Source organism: Uranotaenia lowii, chromosome 3 (genome assembly GCF_029784155.1).
Source record: "Uranotaenia lowii strain MFRU-FL chromosome 3, ASM2978415v1, whole genome shotgun sequence".
In the NCBI taxonomy this organism is placed as follows: domain Eukaryota; kingdom Metazoa; phylum Arthropoda; class Insecta; order Diptera; family Culicidae; genus Uranotaenia; species Uranotaenia lowii.
The window spans coordinates 183,146,611-183,162,470 of record NC_073693.1 but is presented as its reverse complement, the minus strand read 5'-3'; the positions used below and the strand labels follow the sequence as shown (position 1 = coordinate 183,162,470).

General features: G+C 34.2%; 2 protein-coding genes across 5 annotated transcripts in view; one reads left to right on the top strand and one right to left on the bottom strand.

Moving 5' to 3' along the window:
- LOC129757187 (C2 domain-containing protein 5) overlaps positions 1 to 5,033 on the bottom strand; it is a 73,681-nt gene extending 68,648 nt beyond the window's left edge. Inside the window, exons 1-3 of one of the 3 annotated variants that reach the window (XM_055754318.1) lie at positions 4,747 to 5,033; positions 4,217 to 4,332; positions 4,059 to 4,159 (exon numbers count right to left, since the gene is read on the bottom strand). In XM_055754318.1, the coding sequence (XP_055610293.1) occupies positions 4,059 to 4,159; positions 4,217 to 4,332; positions 4,747 to 4,923 (394 nt within the window). In that variant the 5' untranslated portion in view covers positions 4,924 to 5,033. Of the gene's footprint in view, positions 1 to 4,058; positions 4,160 to 4,216; positions 4,333 to 4,746 lie in introns of those variants that run through there. The other 2 variants (XM_055754320.1, XM_055754319.1) reach the window with 2 other exon arrangements.
- Positions 5,034 to 6,245: 1,212 nt separating this feature from the next.
- LOC129757502 (MATH and LRR domain-containing protein PFE0570w) overlaps positions 6,246 to 15,860 on the top strand; it is an 84,076-nt gene continuing 74,461 nt past the window's right edge. The window contains exons 1-2 of one of the 2 annotated variants that reach the window (XM_055754766.1): positions 6,246 to 6,430; positions 8,186 to 8,332. In XM_055754766.1, coding sequence (XP_055610741.1) covers positions 8,240 to 8,332 — 93 coding nt within the window. In that variant the 5' untranslated portion in view covers positions 6,246 to 6,430; positions 8,186 to 8,239. Of the gene's footprint in view, positions 6,431 to 8,185; positions 8,333 to 15,860 lie in introns of those variants that run through there. The other variant, XM_055754767.1, reaches the window with a different exon arrangement.

The window sequence follows — 15,860 nt, the reverse complement described above, 5'->3', positions numbered from 1 at the left end:
AAACGGCATTGTGAAAAAATGATGAACACATTCATTCATAGCATCAGTTTTTTTTCATCATCTAACAGTACGAAGCAATCGCCAGTTCATAGTTATTATAGTTTTCCTTCAATGTTAATTGTTATTGTTATCTCCGGAATGGTAAGTTCGATTTGATGTTTTTGGTGTGAACGTTGAATATATTAGTAAACTAAAATACATATTTGTTTACTTTTCAGCAAGCTGATCGGCAAAAAACGAAAGGTCGAAGATTAAGATGCGGCAAAAAAAAACTTTGATGGAGCCGTCTGTTGATGCGCTGCTGATGGTGACCATGAAGGATTTAATTTTAAACAAATTTGGCAAACAATAAAGTGAACGTTTTCAACATGAAATATCGAGAATTTTTCTTATTAGAAAGTGATTTACTGTTTCCATAAGAATCTCTTATGAAAAGCAACAACCTCTCATTGAAGAAGGCGTTCATCTTCAGAATTCATTCGCGTCATAAGACAATCTTATGAATTTCATTAATTTTTCTTATGGCGCCACTTCATAAGAGAATCTTATGGCATACATAATAGTATTTTTCTGAGTGTATGTCTTTAAAAGCTTATAGTTATCGTAAATTCTGCTCTTCGTCCTTTTCAACACCTAATAATTGACTTATAATTCCCTCGTGAGCTTTCATTACGTCTTATGAAACAAAAAGTAAACAAACAGTTTTATTTCGAAAAAAATACAAAAACTGACATAAACTACACTCAGAAAAATACTATTATGTATGCCATAAGATTCTCTTATGAAGTGGCGCCATAAGAAAAATTAATGAAATTCATAAGATTGTCTTATGACGCGAATGAATTCTGAAGATGAACGCCTACTTCATTGAGAGGTTGTTGCTTTTCATAAGAGATTCTTATGGAAACAGTAAATCACTTTCTAATAAGAAAAATTCTCGATATTTCATGCTGAAAACATTCACTTTATTGTTTGCCAAATTTGTTTAAAATTAAATCCTTCATGGTCACCATCAGCAGCGCATCAACAGACGGCTCCATCAAAGTTTTTTTTTGCCGCATCTTAATCTTCGACCTTTCGTTTTTTGCCGATCAGCTTGCTGAAAAGTAAACAAATAATGTATTTTGGTTTACTAATATATTCAACGTTCACACCAAAAACATCAAATCGAACTTACCATTCCGGAGATAACAATAACATTTAACATTGAAGGAAAACTATAATAACTATGAACTGGCGATTGCTTCGTACTGTTAGATGATGAAAAAAAACTGATGCTATGAATGAATGTGTTCATCATTTTTTCACAATGCCGTTTCTTCTATTTTTCATAAGAACATCGTATGAAAATTGAAAGAATTTCATAAGTCTCTTATGAAAAATTAGTTTGGACGCAAAAAAGTGGTTCATAAGATGTATCTTATGAAATTTATAATAAGATTTCCTCTGAGTGTAGGAAAAAAATTCTTTCCATTTAGAAAATTTGTAGCCTGGACAACATATTCTTTACGTAAAATACTAATTTTAAAGTAGTTTTGATATCAGCATCGCTAATTTTTGCACCATTCGAAAGATGGGACTTTCCCCTTTCATTTGAGCCCAAATTTGAAATGATCCACCGGGGGGTCTAGAACATTTTATTTTTTTGAAGATTTTTTTAACTTTTTTAACGGTTTTTTCAAAGACAAAATCATACTAATCACTGTGAAAACGCTCGTCTTACCTTTAGCGTAAATCCAAAATCACATGTCAATAACATGATTTAATAGGAAATTTCCCTGGCTACAATTTTGTAGAAGATATCAAAGTGATATAAATTTATAGAAAAGAGTTGGAATGCCACGAACAGTGTGATTATTATTTCATTTGAAAAATCTAATAAAGCTTCTAACCACTGATTGAACTGAGACTAGAAAAAGTATCCAACGAGTTTAGTTATTGATTGTAGGGTGTATAAATGTTCAAAACGGTTCATTTGCATTACAAATTCAATCTTTTACATAAAATTGATCAGGATTAGCTGAAGTTATGAGCATTTTTGGGGTTTTTTTTATTGCGGAACAAATATCAAATCCTTTTTTTTGTCACTCCGATTTTTCAAAAATTCCGAAGTCGGGAATAAACAAAGTTTAAGGTATTTTAATCACAAATTTCATACATTCTTCGAAAATTCAAGCTGTTGAAAGAGCGAAAGCCAAACTGTAGAAGATTGGAGTAATTTCACCTGTTGTTTAGGATTTTTTTTTCAAATGTTTGATCTCAATTTTCTCGGTTGTTGGATTTTGTGCAATGTACATTGTATACAAGTTTGTTGCAAGCCAGCTTTGGTTCAATTTTTTTTTCCAATGTATTGAAAATTTGAATTAATTTTTATTTTAAATCCCCTAACCACCCTCCCCCCTCCCCACTGATGTTTCAACTCCAAGTGACAAAAGATAGCTTTAATATTTGTTCCGGCCGTAAAAAAAGGATGGCACCTGCTTGAATTGAAAATTTTGTTACTCATTTCATACATTGAGCAATGTTTCATTTTAAATATGTGCCTTATCTGAGAAAATAAATGTAGAAAAATTATTTTAAGCATTTCAAGCCACAGCTTTAAATACTGTTCATGACACGATGTTTGTAGGGTGATTAATCGGAATACTGCACGGCTCCCTTTCAAATAAACGAATTTCAAATTCAAATTCTATTTTTTTTTTTCATAGAAGTAAGAAAATAACATTCAAGGGGAAAGCCAAAAATGCAGAGATCCACAGACGAAGATTTGCAGTGTTCCATACTATCAGATAAAAACACATATTTTTTTTATTTTATCTAAGAAGTAGAATCGAAGTAGAAAATTGGCAAAAAATCTGAGGACTTCAGATGTGAATTGAGAGAATATTTTCAGATAATAGTATTACATCAAATCAACCTCTTAAAATTGTTGAAAACAAAGTTGATGTTGAGTTCATTTTGTAATCTTCTTTTTCCTTTTTATCGAAAAAACATCAATAAAAGCCAGAAGGTTCTGTAGTGTACTTTTGACAAAAATGAACAATCAGGAATTTTTGCTTGAAAACTTAAATTCGACCACATTTTGACATACATGAGTGCCTCCAAAAACACTAATATATGCAATAAAACTTAAGCAGTAGGTTGAAGTTTTTTATTTTATTTTATTTTAAGAGGAGAATTTTATATATGACACTTTATCATGCTTAAGATACCCGTGTCTAAGGTTTTATAATCAATCAAAAGTGAAAAGTAGGAATACCTTCAGAAATCATGAAAAAGGATGAAGGGATTTTCTGCAAAGATGTTTGATTTTGAAATCCAGATGCATCATTTAAAATTTGGGCTTGAATGTAAGAAGTAAGTCTAATTTGTTTCCTAGTCCCAAATGTTTGTTCATAAAGTATTCACACAAACTTAGCTCAAAATATAAAAAACTAAATTTTCAAGAAAGGCGGGAGACATTTTTTCATAACTCATAACTTCAGATAATCCTGATAAATTTTATGTAAAAGTTTGATTTTTTCATGTAAATGAACCGTTTTGAACATTTATACACCCTACAATCAATAACTAAGCTCGTTGGATACTTTTTCTGGCCTCAGTTCAATCAGTGGTGAGAAGCTTTATTAGATTTTTCTAATAAAATAATAATCACTCTGTTTGTGGCATTCCAACTCTTTTCTATAAATTTGTATCACTTTGATATCTTCTACAAAATTGTAGCCAGGGAAATTTTCTATTAAATCATGTTATTGACATATGATGTTAGATTTACGCTAATGGTAAGACGAGCGTTTTCACAGTGATTAGTATGATTTTGTCTTTGAAAAAACCGTCAAAAAGGTTAAAAAATCTTCAAAAAAATAAAATGTTCTAGACCCCCCGGTGGATCATTTCAAATTTGGGCTCAAATGAAAGGGAAAAGTCCCATCTTTTGAATGGTGCAAAAATTAGCGATGCTAATTTTCGAAAAATAAAGTTTTCTCTCAGAGACACCGTGATATGCAACAAAGTGCAACATAAATTATGTTAACACACTAATATTTTTTTATACTTACCCCTGACGCCATTCATTGTGTCATAAACAGGAATCCATCCTGACATAACTGAGCTTCTGCCGGTATTGCTAGTCTGATTTGGTTTGGTCATGGATAAAGAGCTAAAATTGTATCGTTTCAAATATGTTTCACTTAAATATCTGGAATAAATAACTTACTACAAAAGGGGACTCAAATTAATATAAATTTTTCCTATAGCGTCATTTGCTGAATATGTATCATAGTCCATCAAACGAATTTGTAAAGGTTCGTCTTGTAAATCGGAATCATCGACCTTAAATGAAATTAAAAAAAAAATGAAGATAAATCTTAAGCCTCCTAGTAGAATACGTATATGTATTAAAGCTAGGTAGTTTTCATGCTTACTTAAGAAATTGGAATTGTACTTAAGAAAAATACGAAAACCTTTAAGCATATTAAGAAATTGGAATTGTACTCAAGAAAAATACGAAAACCTTTAAGCATATGGGGTTTTTCGTCAGGTCAAGAAGAAAATTTCTGTTGTTTTTTTAAATCAAATACTATATAGATAATCAAGATTTTTGTATACTATGTTTTGTTTTAAGCTTAATAAATGTAAGTAGATTCTTTTATATAAGGTAGCGTAACAGACAAGTTTTTGAAACCGAATACAGTAATATCCGTTTCCATGGATTTATTTTTTTTAAATTTGTGTATAGGTACTTACTTCGAAACGATACCAGTCGGAATTCCAAGTAGGATTTAGCGATTTTCTACAAACATCAGTTTTATGTGTTGATGAACCAAGTTTTATTTCTACGTAAGCATCCGTCGTATCGCTACTGCGGTCCATCACAGGTAAATTTCTCCCTGCTAAAATCTTCACTTTTACTTTTCCTGGCATATCAACAATAATTTTAAAATAATATGTTTATTATGTTTATTTATGAACTTCAGCTGTATGTGGCAGGGGTGTCAGGTGTCCTGATTAATCAGGATTTGTCCTCCTTATTATAGGTGTGTTCAACACAGCGGTGTTTAAACTCGCCTCGGAAAGAATCATTCGGCTGATTTTTTCCGAGTTTAACTTGTTGTGTGCAGATTGATTTTATCTTCGTTCCAATCATGACGTGATTGCACACAAAACGAAGAGAACAGTTCCGAGTTGATGTTTTCCCCTCCTCGCAGGAATAAAATCACACCAATGAAACAACAGAACGAAGCTTACCGTACACGAATGCTCACGAGCGATCGTTGCCCGACGGACCGAGTTTACATTCCTCGCACCCTTCTCTCGCTCGTTTCCCGTTCCCTTGTATCTATCACTTTTAGCCACGCCCCCATGCGTTGTCCGATTGATGTGTTCGGCTGCCGAACGAAAACGATTTTTTCTTTAATTCGCAGAACTGTTCGTTTGCTTCGCTGATGTTTCCCCCGATTGCTGTTTACTCCTGCCGAGTTTACCCGAAGCTTACTTCCTGATGCTTTCCGAGTTGAACTTTAGATAGCATCATTGCAGATTGAGTTTAACGAAATAAAATCGTTCTGCATAGAAGGGCAAAGTGCGAGTATGTAGACTCGCGATTTTAACATCTCTGGTTCAACAAAACCCAATCGAAATCAATTGAAATGGATTGACAGCTGATCAGCTGTTTATCCAATTGACTTCGATCGGTTTCTATCCGGCTGTTGATTGAACAGCCACTCACTAATACTAACGCACTGTTTACTAACGCACGCGTGTTTATTGTCATTTTCTTATTCAGCTTTGCACTTTAAGGTTTCGGATTTTTTTTTTATAGAAAAAGAATAATTGTAATCGTTTTTAAATATATACCGAATACTATAGATAAGTATTTTATTCTTTTTTGCAGAAAAAATTGCGAGGCAGCGAGCAAACGAATTGATGATAGACACAAAATTAAAAAAAATCCATGGAAAGGCAAATCAAAAAAACACTGGTGCGTTTTTTGGTGCTGCAAGCCATAGTGTCCAACATTCCGACGATCCTGCCCCAGGTCATAGCAGTACTAAAATTCCTCGGCACTGGCGTCTATTGGATTAGTTTCGACCAAAACATTGGCTGAGTGAACATCCATTTACCAATCGAAATCGATTGAAACCAATTTCAATTGCCTGTTGAACAGGCTTTATATACTTACACATATTTTGAGTAGCTGTGTTTTAAAGTGCGGTTGTTTTGGTTTTGTCAAATTCGAGCATATTTTTTTTATCGTGTCAATATGTGAAACAGTTATGTTTATTTTGTTAACTTTTTGAAACCGATTTGTTCGAGTTTTGGTTAAATTTTGCTTTTGGAATGCCTTTTTCGTGATTTTTCAATGTACTAATAAAAAAAACTCAATTGAATTGAAATCTTCAAGATCCAAAGTGCCTGTTGGAAAACAATGGTAAGTTGTCTTAATGATTGTTAAATTTCTTACTAGGATGGAAACAAATGCTTGACGTGTATATTTTCTTCTATTGGAATAAATGGAATAGTTATCCATTAAGGCTATTCTTAGAAGTGTGTTCGAGAATAAACTAATCTTGTAATGTAAAAAATCACAAGTGCAGTATGTTATGTGGCAAAGCATTTCTTTGCTGTCTTCGTTCTCGAATTCATTTCACATAAATCCCGAGAGTATTAATGGTAAACGCTGACTTTAATGAACTTTCCCGATTTGAGTTCACACTGCAATGGCATATGTGTGAAGGTTTCGATGTTGGTTTTTTCAACGTAAAGGAAATACAATTTCATTAAAGAATTTAACCCCATGTCCATTACCGCATGCCCAGGCCAGAAGGGTAAGGGACGATATTTATTATAGAAATATCTTATATCTAGACTGTATTTATAGTTATTAATAATAATAATTCATATTTCGTGTAGGTTTTTTTTGTTCATGATGACCGTAAAAAGATGGGGATACATGATGTTGAAAAAATAAAAACAACGTACAAAGTAGATTTTTTTCCTTCATACCAATTTTGAAGTTCCAAAAAGTAGAAACAAACCAAAGTTTCCAAACTTGTTTCGAGTTATTATTATTTTATTAAAGACATGTTACCATTTTCATGGCATTCGTGTCTTAAAGTTTCTTAAAAGCTTATTAACATAATAATATCTTAACTTAAATTTTATTGAACAATTCAATAGCTTTCATGAAGCTCAAAATTGCTGTTTCATTCGATGAATCGTTGTGTAGAATTCCACAGATGTCTCCAGTTATTCCATGATCTCGTCTGGCTTGATCATATCCATCACAATCAACGAGAATATGTTGAATGGTAATCCGTACTCCACAGACAGTACTTGACAGACAGGTGGCGAGTCTTTCTCGAAAAGGAATGAATGAGTTAATCGAGTATGTCCTATTCTTAACCTACTCAGAACTCGCTGTTTAGAAGCGTTTTATGTCTTGGGCTGGGAGAGGTATAACCAAAGGTGTTTCATTTCTTCCTGCTTTAGCTAAAGAGTCAGCTTTATCGTTACCCAGTATGCCAGCATGCCCAGGGACCCAGGCTAGAGTGAAATTATTGTTAGCCAACAATGTACTTAGCTGTTGAATCCAAGGCAAGGGTTTTTTTTAATTTCCTTGTTGAATTGCATCAATGCAGCTGCAGCAGCAGCAGCAGCAGAGTCCTTTAAAAAGATGGTGTTTTCGTTTGGATTGGCATTATTAACTGCATGTTTCAGCGCAAATGCCTCTGCCGAAAAAAAACGCTAAGATTGTTTCGAGTATTGAATGAGTTTGTTTAGGAAAAAAGTTGTATAGACCCTGGCTTAAAACGGAAACTTTTGTACGTACAACGTGAACTTATGAGTTCGTACCTTAAGTATTATCCGAACTCTTTTTTGCTCGGAAGTGGATCAATAATTTTTTTTACAAACATTGAACGTTCTTTAATGTTGTTTAAATAAAAAAAAAAAAACGGGATAAGTAATGAAATTGAAAAACAAAAATTACCTAAAAATAACAACCATGACCAAATGTCAATTAACTATTGCCAGAAATGCAAATTTGAAATTTTTTTAAAATAATTTTCCAGTACTAATTTGTGTTATATTTTTCCTTCAAAGGAGATTTATCTGGGGTAAAAAATGCAATAAGTATTCATAGATGATACTTTTTAACTGTGTAATTTCATTCATTCCATTCCAGGTTTAAATTCGTATTCATGAAAAGTGTCTTCATCGAGTTCATGTCAAGATTGCAATGGATTCCGAACATAATCCGGTTTCGAATCAAGGTGACCCGGCACATTCGACCGACCGTTTAGCCAATGCTGAAACATCACATTCAAAAAATGTAAGTTTTGACTTTTCAGTTTTTTTTGTCGTAGAAGCATATTTAGTAGGGTGCCGATTTTGTCTGGTTACTAATCAGCCTACCTAATCAATTTTGTAGTTTGCTGATTAATCGGATTACACTTGAATATATATATATATATAAGGTACACCGGGGTAAGTGGGGACGGTGGCTATTAAAACAATACTGTCCACTATTTTTTCAAACTTTTAATGCAGAATGTTAAATTTACTTGTAATCTATCCAATAACTGTAAAAGAGATACGGTTCCTACGATTGCGGATGTTTACGGTGACTATTTGTAAATTTTCTATTTTTAACTACGATGTGGAGTTGATGTGCATCTTTTTCAATCGCAAATTTCTCGTGAACTAGCTGGCTCTTGACGAAAAACTCTATACATTGAAACAATCCTTACATTCAAAACAACCAATTAGGAAAAGGAACAACGGTTAAAAATTGAGAAAAATGGGTTTATTTGCAAAAATCTAAAATTGTGTTTCCAAACCCTACCTGGGGTAAGTGGGGACGGCTTTATAAATACTTGATGTTTACACATTTTTTCAATTTTCTCTCCTTCATTCAATACAATTTAGCTTTATTAAGCATTCAGATCATGAAAAGTTGGGAAAAGTACTTGTTTTTTCTACAATAAGTATATATTCTCGATAATATCGGATAACACACAATAATCATTGTAAGATGCCTTATTAATAGTACCATAACCTTTTTTCAAAATTTCGGACGGTTTGAGCAATAAAGTAACGTATTCAACCAAAAAAACACAAATTTGTTGAAAATTTCCTGAGAAATCAAAGGGAAAATCTACCGTCCCCACTTACCCCATAAAGCGGGGTAAGTGAAGACACCAGCAGTCCATAACAATTTACGTGATAACTTTTTTCGCGTTGCGTCTATCAAGCCCATCTCTCCAGCATTTGTGAACAACATGTTCTGCATCACATTGAACGCGATTTTATCAAAATTGACCCACTGCTGATTTTTTAATGATTTTTTGAAGCTGAACTATACGAAAAACCGTCCCCACTTACCCCGGTGTACCTTATCCCGAGCAGACTTTGATGCCCGAATCGAAAGCAACCAGTAACCAAAATAAGCTATCAATGCCAAAATGATAGCATGATTTAGTATAGCATTTTTCCCGATGGCAAAATTAGGTTTCATTTAAACATCAATATATCTAAAGATGATGCCAAACCAATACCTAAAAAAGGCATTGATACCAAAATGAAAGCACTATTTGGTTTTGTTTTTTCCAAGATAACAAAACAAGGCATCACTAAGGTTTCATTTTTAACGATAGAGCAAAAGGTGAGATAAAAATGATAGCATGATTTGGTATTCAACTTTGTGTGATGAAAAATCAGTTTTAATTATTTAGGTGTCAAAGATTAAATCTAACTGAAAACAAACAGCAAATTTGTTCGTTACCGGGCGGTTTGAGTGTTGGATTTTAAGTCATTGCAAAAATAGGCATCCTTAAGGTATCATTATTTTATAAAAGGAAGTTACCCCACATATATAAACCTCCTCTCTTCTATTTAGCTTTTTCTAACAGTTGAGTCGCTTCTACTGTTATGGCCCTCTTCCCTACTTACCTAGGGAAACGCCAACAGTGCTACAACGTGGCGCTCATTTCCTATGAACGAATAGCACACTTATACCGTATTTTTTTTTTCACCTGGAGGCAAACTAGAGGCAACCTAGGTTCGCTCTAACTGCTGTCATCGTGCTCATTTATTGCTCGAGAGGCAACCTAGGTTCGCTCGAAAAAGGGACGGAGTCGCCCTGAGAAAAAAGTCAGTTTTGCGAGAAGTTCACCAATACTCTCAACGTTGTTGTCAAAACATTAAACAGCTGTTTTTGGCTGAAAACAAAACAGTTGAAATAATTAACGGGCAAATGATTATTGCCGCGATTTTGAACCTCTCAGCCAAGCAAAATCGTACTATCTGCAGTCCAGTGCAATCCGGACACGAAAAACGGCAATCCGGATGTGAAGAACCGAATGAAGGAATCCGGAAGGGAGAACAAAATGACAGCTGCATGTAAACATTGCGCTCGTTCTCACGCACACCTACGTATGGAATAACTCGAAACACGAAACTTGCTTTTTTATTCTGACGGTTCCAGAGCCGAATCCGGAATCAAAAAAAAATACGCCATTAATTTGCTTAATTGCGGTTGTACTAATACCGTATTTGTTTATGCCGAGTGTTGCGCTGGTGCAACACTAGGTGCTGTCAAACTGTTTGTTTATTCGGACAGTGTTGCACTGGTTTTGACCTGGTGTTGCACTGCCATCGGGCAATGTTGCCCCGGAAATTTTGTCAGTGTTGCGAGAGAGCGTGTGACTGAGTGAGATAGCAATATACTGGGGCTTATTCTGCGAGGCGAGTGACGTGAAGTGACTTGGTTTTTCAGAGTCACCGTATTCTAGCAGGCGAATGCCGTGACTTCAATGAACTTTAGGTGACTTGAATGAACTTTCTTTAACTGTCACCGTATTCTCAGAGGCGAATGGCGTGACTCGAGTCGGTGGCAAGTGACTTTTGGAGTCGTTACCTATTCAGTAAGTGACTTGAAGAAAAAAATCTGAAAAATTTAACATAACAGTCCAAAATTTCTTCAAATATGTGTAATAGGGTAGCTTTAAACATTCTTATATGTTTTTTTCATTGACCAGGTTGATAAATTAAAGATTTTAATTCTTTATTGTTTAATTGCATCATCCATATATCTAATTTTAAGAACTCAAATCAAGTTTTTGAAAAAAATATTGTTACTTTAGTCTAAGGCTTAAAAAACTTGAAAAAAATATTCTAAACTTTCAAATTGAAATTTTAACAAAAATTGAAATCAGGTATTAAAATGTTATGGAGAATTTTGAGTAAAATTCTAAGAATATGGATGAGTTACAAAACACAAATTAAATTTCACATTCAAATTCTAGATCAACATCTTATTTGTAACTGTAATCTCCAGTATTGTATTTGAAACTGGATAATATTCTTGAGAATTTGAACCTGAGCTCTTGAGTTAAACTTGGAGCTTTAAAATCTGGAACTGACTCTGGGAATCTTGATTAGTTCTTGATTAATCTTTAGTTTCATTCAGAATCATGTCATCAAAAAAACCAAAAGTTTTCTAATGATTTTCGTTTATTTTCTTTGCAAGAGAATACAACACTTTTCGTTTTTGAGATAATTAAGCAGAGTTTTTTCAAATATTCCGTAGTTGCTGTTAATCGCCTAGAATTCTGTCAATCATGGGTCGGCTTTTCGTTATCTTGGGAACGGAAAAAAACTTGTATTTCGTTGGGACTTTCAATATTTTAGGCCGCTTTTTCGCCTGATTGATGATCTTTTCCACTCAACGGCTTGAAAGGGTAGTGAAAGTAGGAGGCAGTTCTGTAAATAAAAGATGATTTTTATTTTCAAATTTAAATATATTGAAAGATAAGTTTTACTTACGGGCTAAGCGCTTTTCGGAATAAGTACGTCAGCAGTCCAAGGCCGTTCAGCACCTGGTCACAAAGTTTAAAAGCCATCTGTGTCATTTTTATTCTTTGCTGAATAATTATTTGTTGCGGAGGACAGTCGCCAACGACTTCAGATATCCGGATTGAACTTCCAGGATCCGATAACTTTCGATGTGCGCTGAAGGCAATCAATATTTTTCGGCCGCGAACTTTTCGTTTCGGTTTCAGTTTTTGACAGTTCGCGAGGTTCAATCTGTTCATCGTGAATGAATTCTGCAGCAAAAGCCAACGCTGTGCAAAGGCAGGTGATGAACAAATTTCCTTGCAATTTTGGCATTCACCAAAACGAAGTGAAATGTAGATTTTTCGTTGATAAAGACAAAATATTCTACAGCTGAAGTTAGGCGGAATACCCAAAAATGATTTACCGCACTGAGCGAAACCTATTTTTCTTTAAAATTTTAAACTTATTGTACAAAGTTGTATGTCAATTAGATTTGTTTTGGGTCGCCTGAGTATGTACGCTCGTTGGACCAAATTTATTTCTGATGAATTCCGACGAACGGTCAATCCATAAGGTGAACCTGATTTCTCAGGTATAACATTTTGTTTTTGGGCTATGTATAAGTAGTTCTAAAAGTTAAGCGAGTTATTATATCACTGTTTAAATAACTCACTGTTTAATAAACTCTTAATAAAATGAAAATAAAATTATCATCCAACGTGTTTTGTTTTATGGTTTTAAGGGAAGTTTATTGATTTCAGTCACACGCAAACAACGAACATTTAAGTGACTATTGATTAGGTAGAAAGAATTTTGAGTTCCTTCTTTTGTCACTCGGAGTATATTTATAATTCACAAATTGAGCAATTCGCTATACAGGAAGCCACCACCGACCCGAAAGGGAAATCTGTTCTCGAGAGCGATCCTACGAAATCCTCATCCCTTTGCTCAAGTCAAACAAAATTTAATCCTTTCTTACTAACACAACACAAGTGAAGTGAATACTCGGCACAACAAAACTTTACGAGTTATTAGACTCAATAAAACTATTTCTAATTAAAAAAAGAGCAATTTTGAATATAAATTTTCTCAAATTTAACTTCAAACAGCAACTGTCAGAGTGTTTTCATGCATAATTTTTGAACAATTTTGGGATTCGTTAAATATATAAAAAGCAAAGTTTGTAAAATAACAACATTTTCAAATGTTTGATAACAATAAAGGTTAAGATGCCTTTTTGACATTTGAAACATCATATTTAGCAATACTGAATACTGAAAATGCTATATATGTTTGTTTTATAGTACTTTAAAAAAAGAATCTTCAATATTAAACTTATCTTAAAAACTCATCTTAAAAAATAATTGTTATCTTCAAATTCAAAAGTCCGAAAGACTTTGATCTTGGTCTGAACTTTTGATTCTGAATATTAATAAACAATATGAATTTTGAAATCTGAATCTGAAAAATATTTATTTCAATTTCAAATCAGTAATTAAATGTAAATCTGTATTTGATCTTTTTATTTGAAATTCTCTATAGCTATTTAACCTTTTTATGTGTACAAAAATACAAATCCAATTCTCAACCAGAACTGGAACGAAAGACAATTTTAATTTTGCTTAGGAATTTACAGCATGTTCGAAGAAGATTAAAATTTATTTGAAATCCTTCATCGGGTTTGGTTACATAAAAATTGAATGCATTATTTTTAAATTCTTCATGAATGTGACGTCATCCAAGAAATTGAATATCACACTACCTGCTTTGAATGTTCCTTACATGTTTGACAGTTCGCATGGTGAACCCGATGAAACTGGTTCATTGCCTCTGGAACGTCAAAATGAACATCAAGTCACCGAGGCAATGAACTAGTCACCGTGAGTGAGTCGCCTCTCGGAATACCCCGACTAGAGTCACGTGACTACGACTAATGTGACTCCGAGTCACTTCATTCGCCTCGCAGAATAAGGTCCACTGGCGACGATTTGTGTTTGTTTTTATCGGGTACGGTGGAACACTGACCGAGGGGAGAAAACAAATACGGTATAAAAGTATTATGATACCTCGTTTAGCCATAGAACAAATATTTGTATAGTGTTGAATTTTGAACTAACTGAAAACCAACCCGAACAGACCTTCTGCTCTACAAGGTGGCATCACATCACATCACGACATGGGGTATCCCTAAACTAAAAGAAACTTGAACGGGTAAACCTTTCTATGCCAAATTCATCCAAAATAATCTTTTTTCGCATCCCATCACTTAACCGTGTGGACACCATTCAACTCACATCAAAGCCAGGATTTGTCATTTTCAATTTTTTTCAAAACCTTTATTTTATCTCTGTATGGATTTTACTTATAAGAGTAATCAACAAAATTCTCACCTGCTAGGCCGCGTTTATATGAGCACGTTTTTATTATTTAAATTGGAAAACATTTCTTATTTCACATAGCACTTGTCCCGCTTGGTTGAAATAAATAACAAATAATAATTTTTTTTTCAACAAATCAATTATGATTAATAAATAGTTGTAGGTGAATTATATAATAAAACCAAATCTAAAAACTAAATTTTTGTTGTGTGGTTGAAACATTAAAAAAAAATCTTTTTTCAATGCGCAAAAACTTTTGTATATATCTACAGTCACTGATCCAACCAATCACAGCACAAACAAAAAGAAAAATAAAAGGAAAAAAGTGTTTCCGTAGTTTTCGCGACGGGTCGAGTTTATCGGATTGCTGTTAATTATCAGTGCGTTGCTGCTGCAGCTTTTGCTACCTCCGCGGCCCCGAGCATTTCCGCCGTGGAAGAGGCAACACCGAATGATGCCCCTCTAGCGATACGGAATCCGAAGACAAAGCTGGAGGATACAGGAGCTGCTGCTGCTCAGATGTTGACCGATGGTTTGCAGAGTCTGGTTTCGAAAGCCAAACAGTCACCAATCGGTCTGAAGCCGGTGCAGGACGTAAACCAGGTGAAGAACCGCAAATCAAAAAAACATCATATTCGGCGAGGCTGAGATTGAGGCCTTGTCCCAGCAGACGAATGTGCCGCCGCCAAAAAGTTTAACGCTCCGGAAGCTACTTTGCCCCATGGAGAATCCTCTGGCTCGACCACTTCTGTTGCCTCGATTTCCGAAGAAGTGGACGACACTGGATTTATGCGGAAGGTAATCGAGCTGGGCATGCAGAACGTTAAAAGATCCGGCGGCCAACTTGTTGGCTGAAATTTTGCCACATCGGAATTTTTCATACAGTTCCGAAACATGAAAATTCGTTTCCAGAGAACTAGAACACCTGACTAGTACGGTATCCTGTCGCCTTGGATTTACTGCTGGCGCATGACGAAAAGGATCCCAACTGAATTCGTCAAATCGGCTTCTCAGCCTGAACAAAATTTACGTGGTTCTGTTCTTGACTCAGCAACGAGATATTTGATGAGATTATTTCAAGGTAAGTTAAATTTTGTTTAATCATTTTATCCACACTAGGCGATTTTCAATGGTGTAACAAATCGAAGTGCCTCCGACGTCTTCCGAACAGTTAAACGATCGTGAACGGTGTTGTAGGGTAGGTTTCTGACCTGTTTACGCATTATATGTTGCATTTATTTAACTGGGAAACCTTGAGCCACGCAATATAGGGTTCTTATTTTTTTTTCATGAATTAATTACTTGAACACATTTACTTCGAATGCCAAGTGTAGTTATGTTAAATTAAAAGTTTTATTAAGACATAAAAATTATAAAATTTGGAAGAGACGTTCATTGAACTTATTTCAAGAACATTTCTAGAATGTTTACGTGCGAAATTTGTGTAACTTATTAATAGTGCATTTTTTTTTTAAATTATCTAAGATGAAATTGCTTTAAATTAATTTAATGAATTTAGAAATTACTTGGTAGGAAAAACGTTGTAATTTGGCTTTAAATTTGTACAGTTTTGAGTTGGTGGCCCACATTTTTCAACTATATTTAAAAATTCAAATGCTAATCTCATTGCATAGTTTTAGGCGA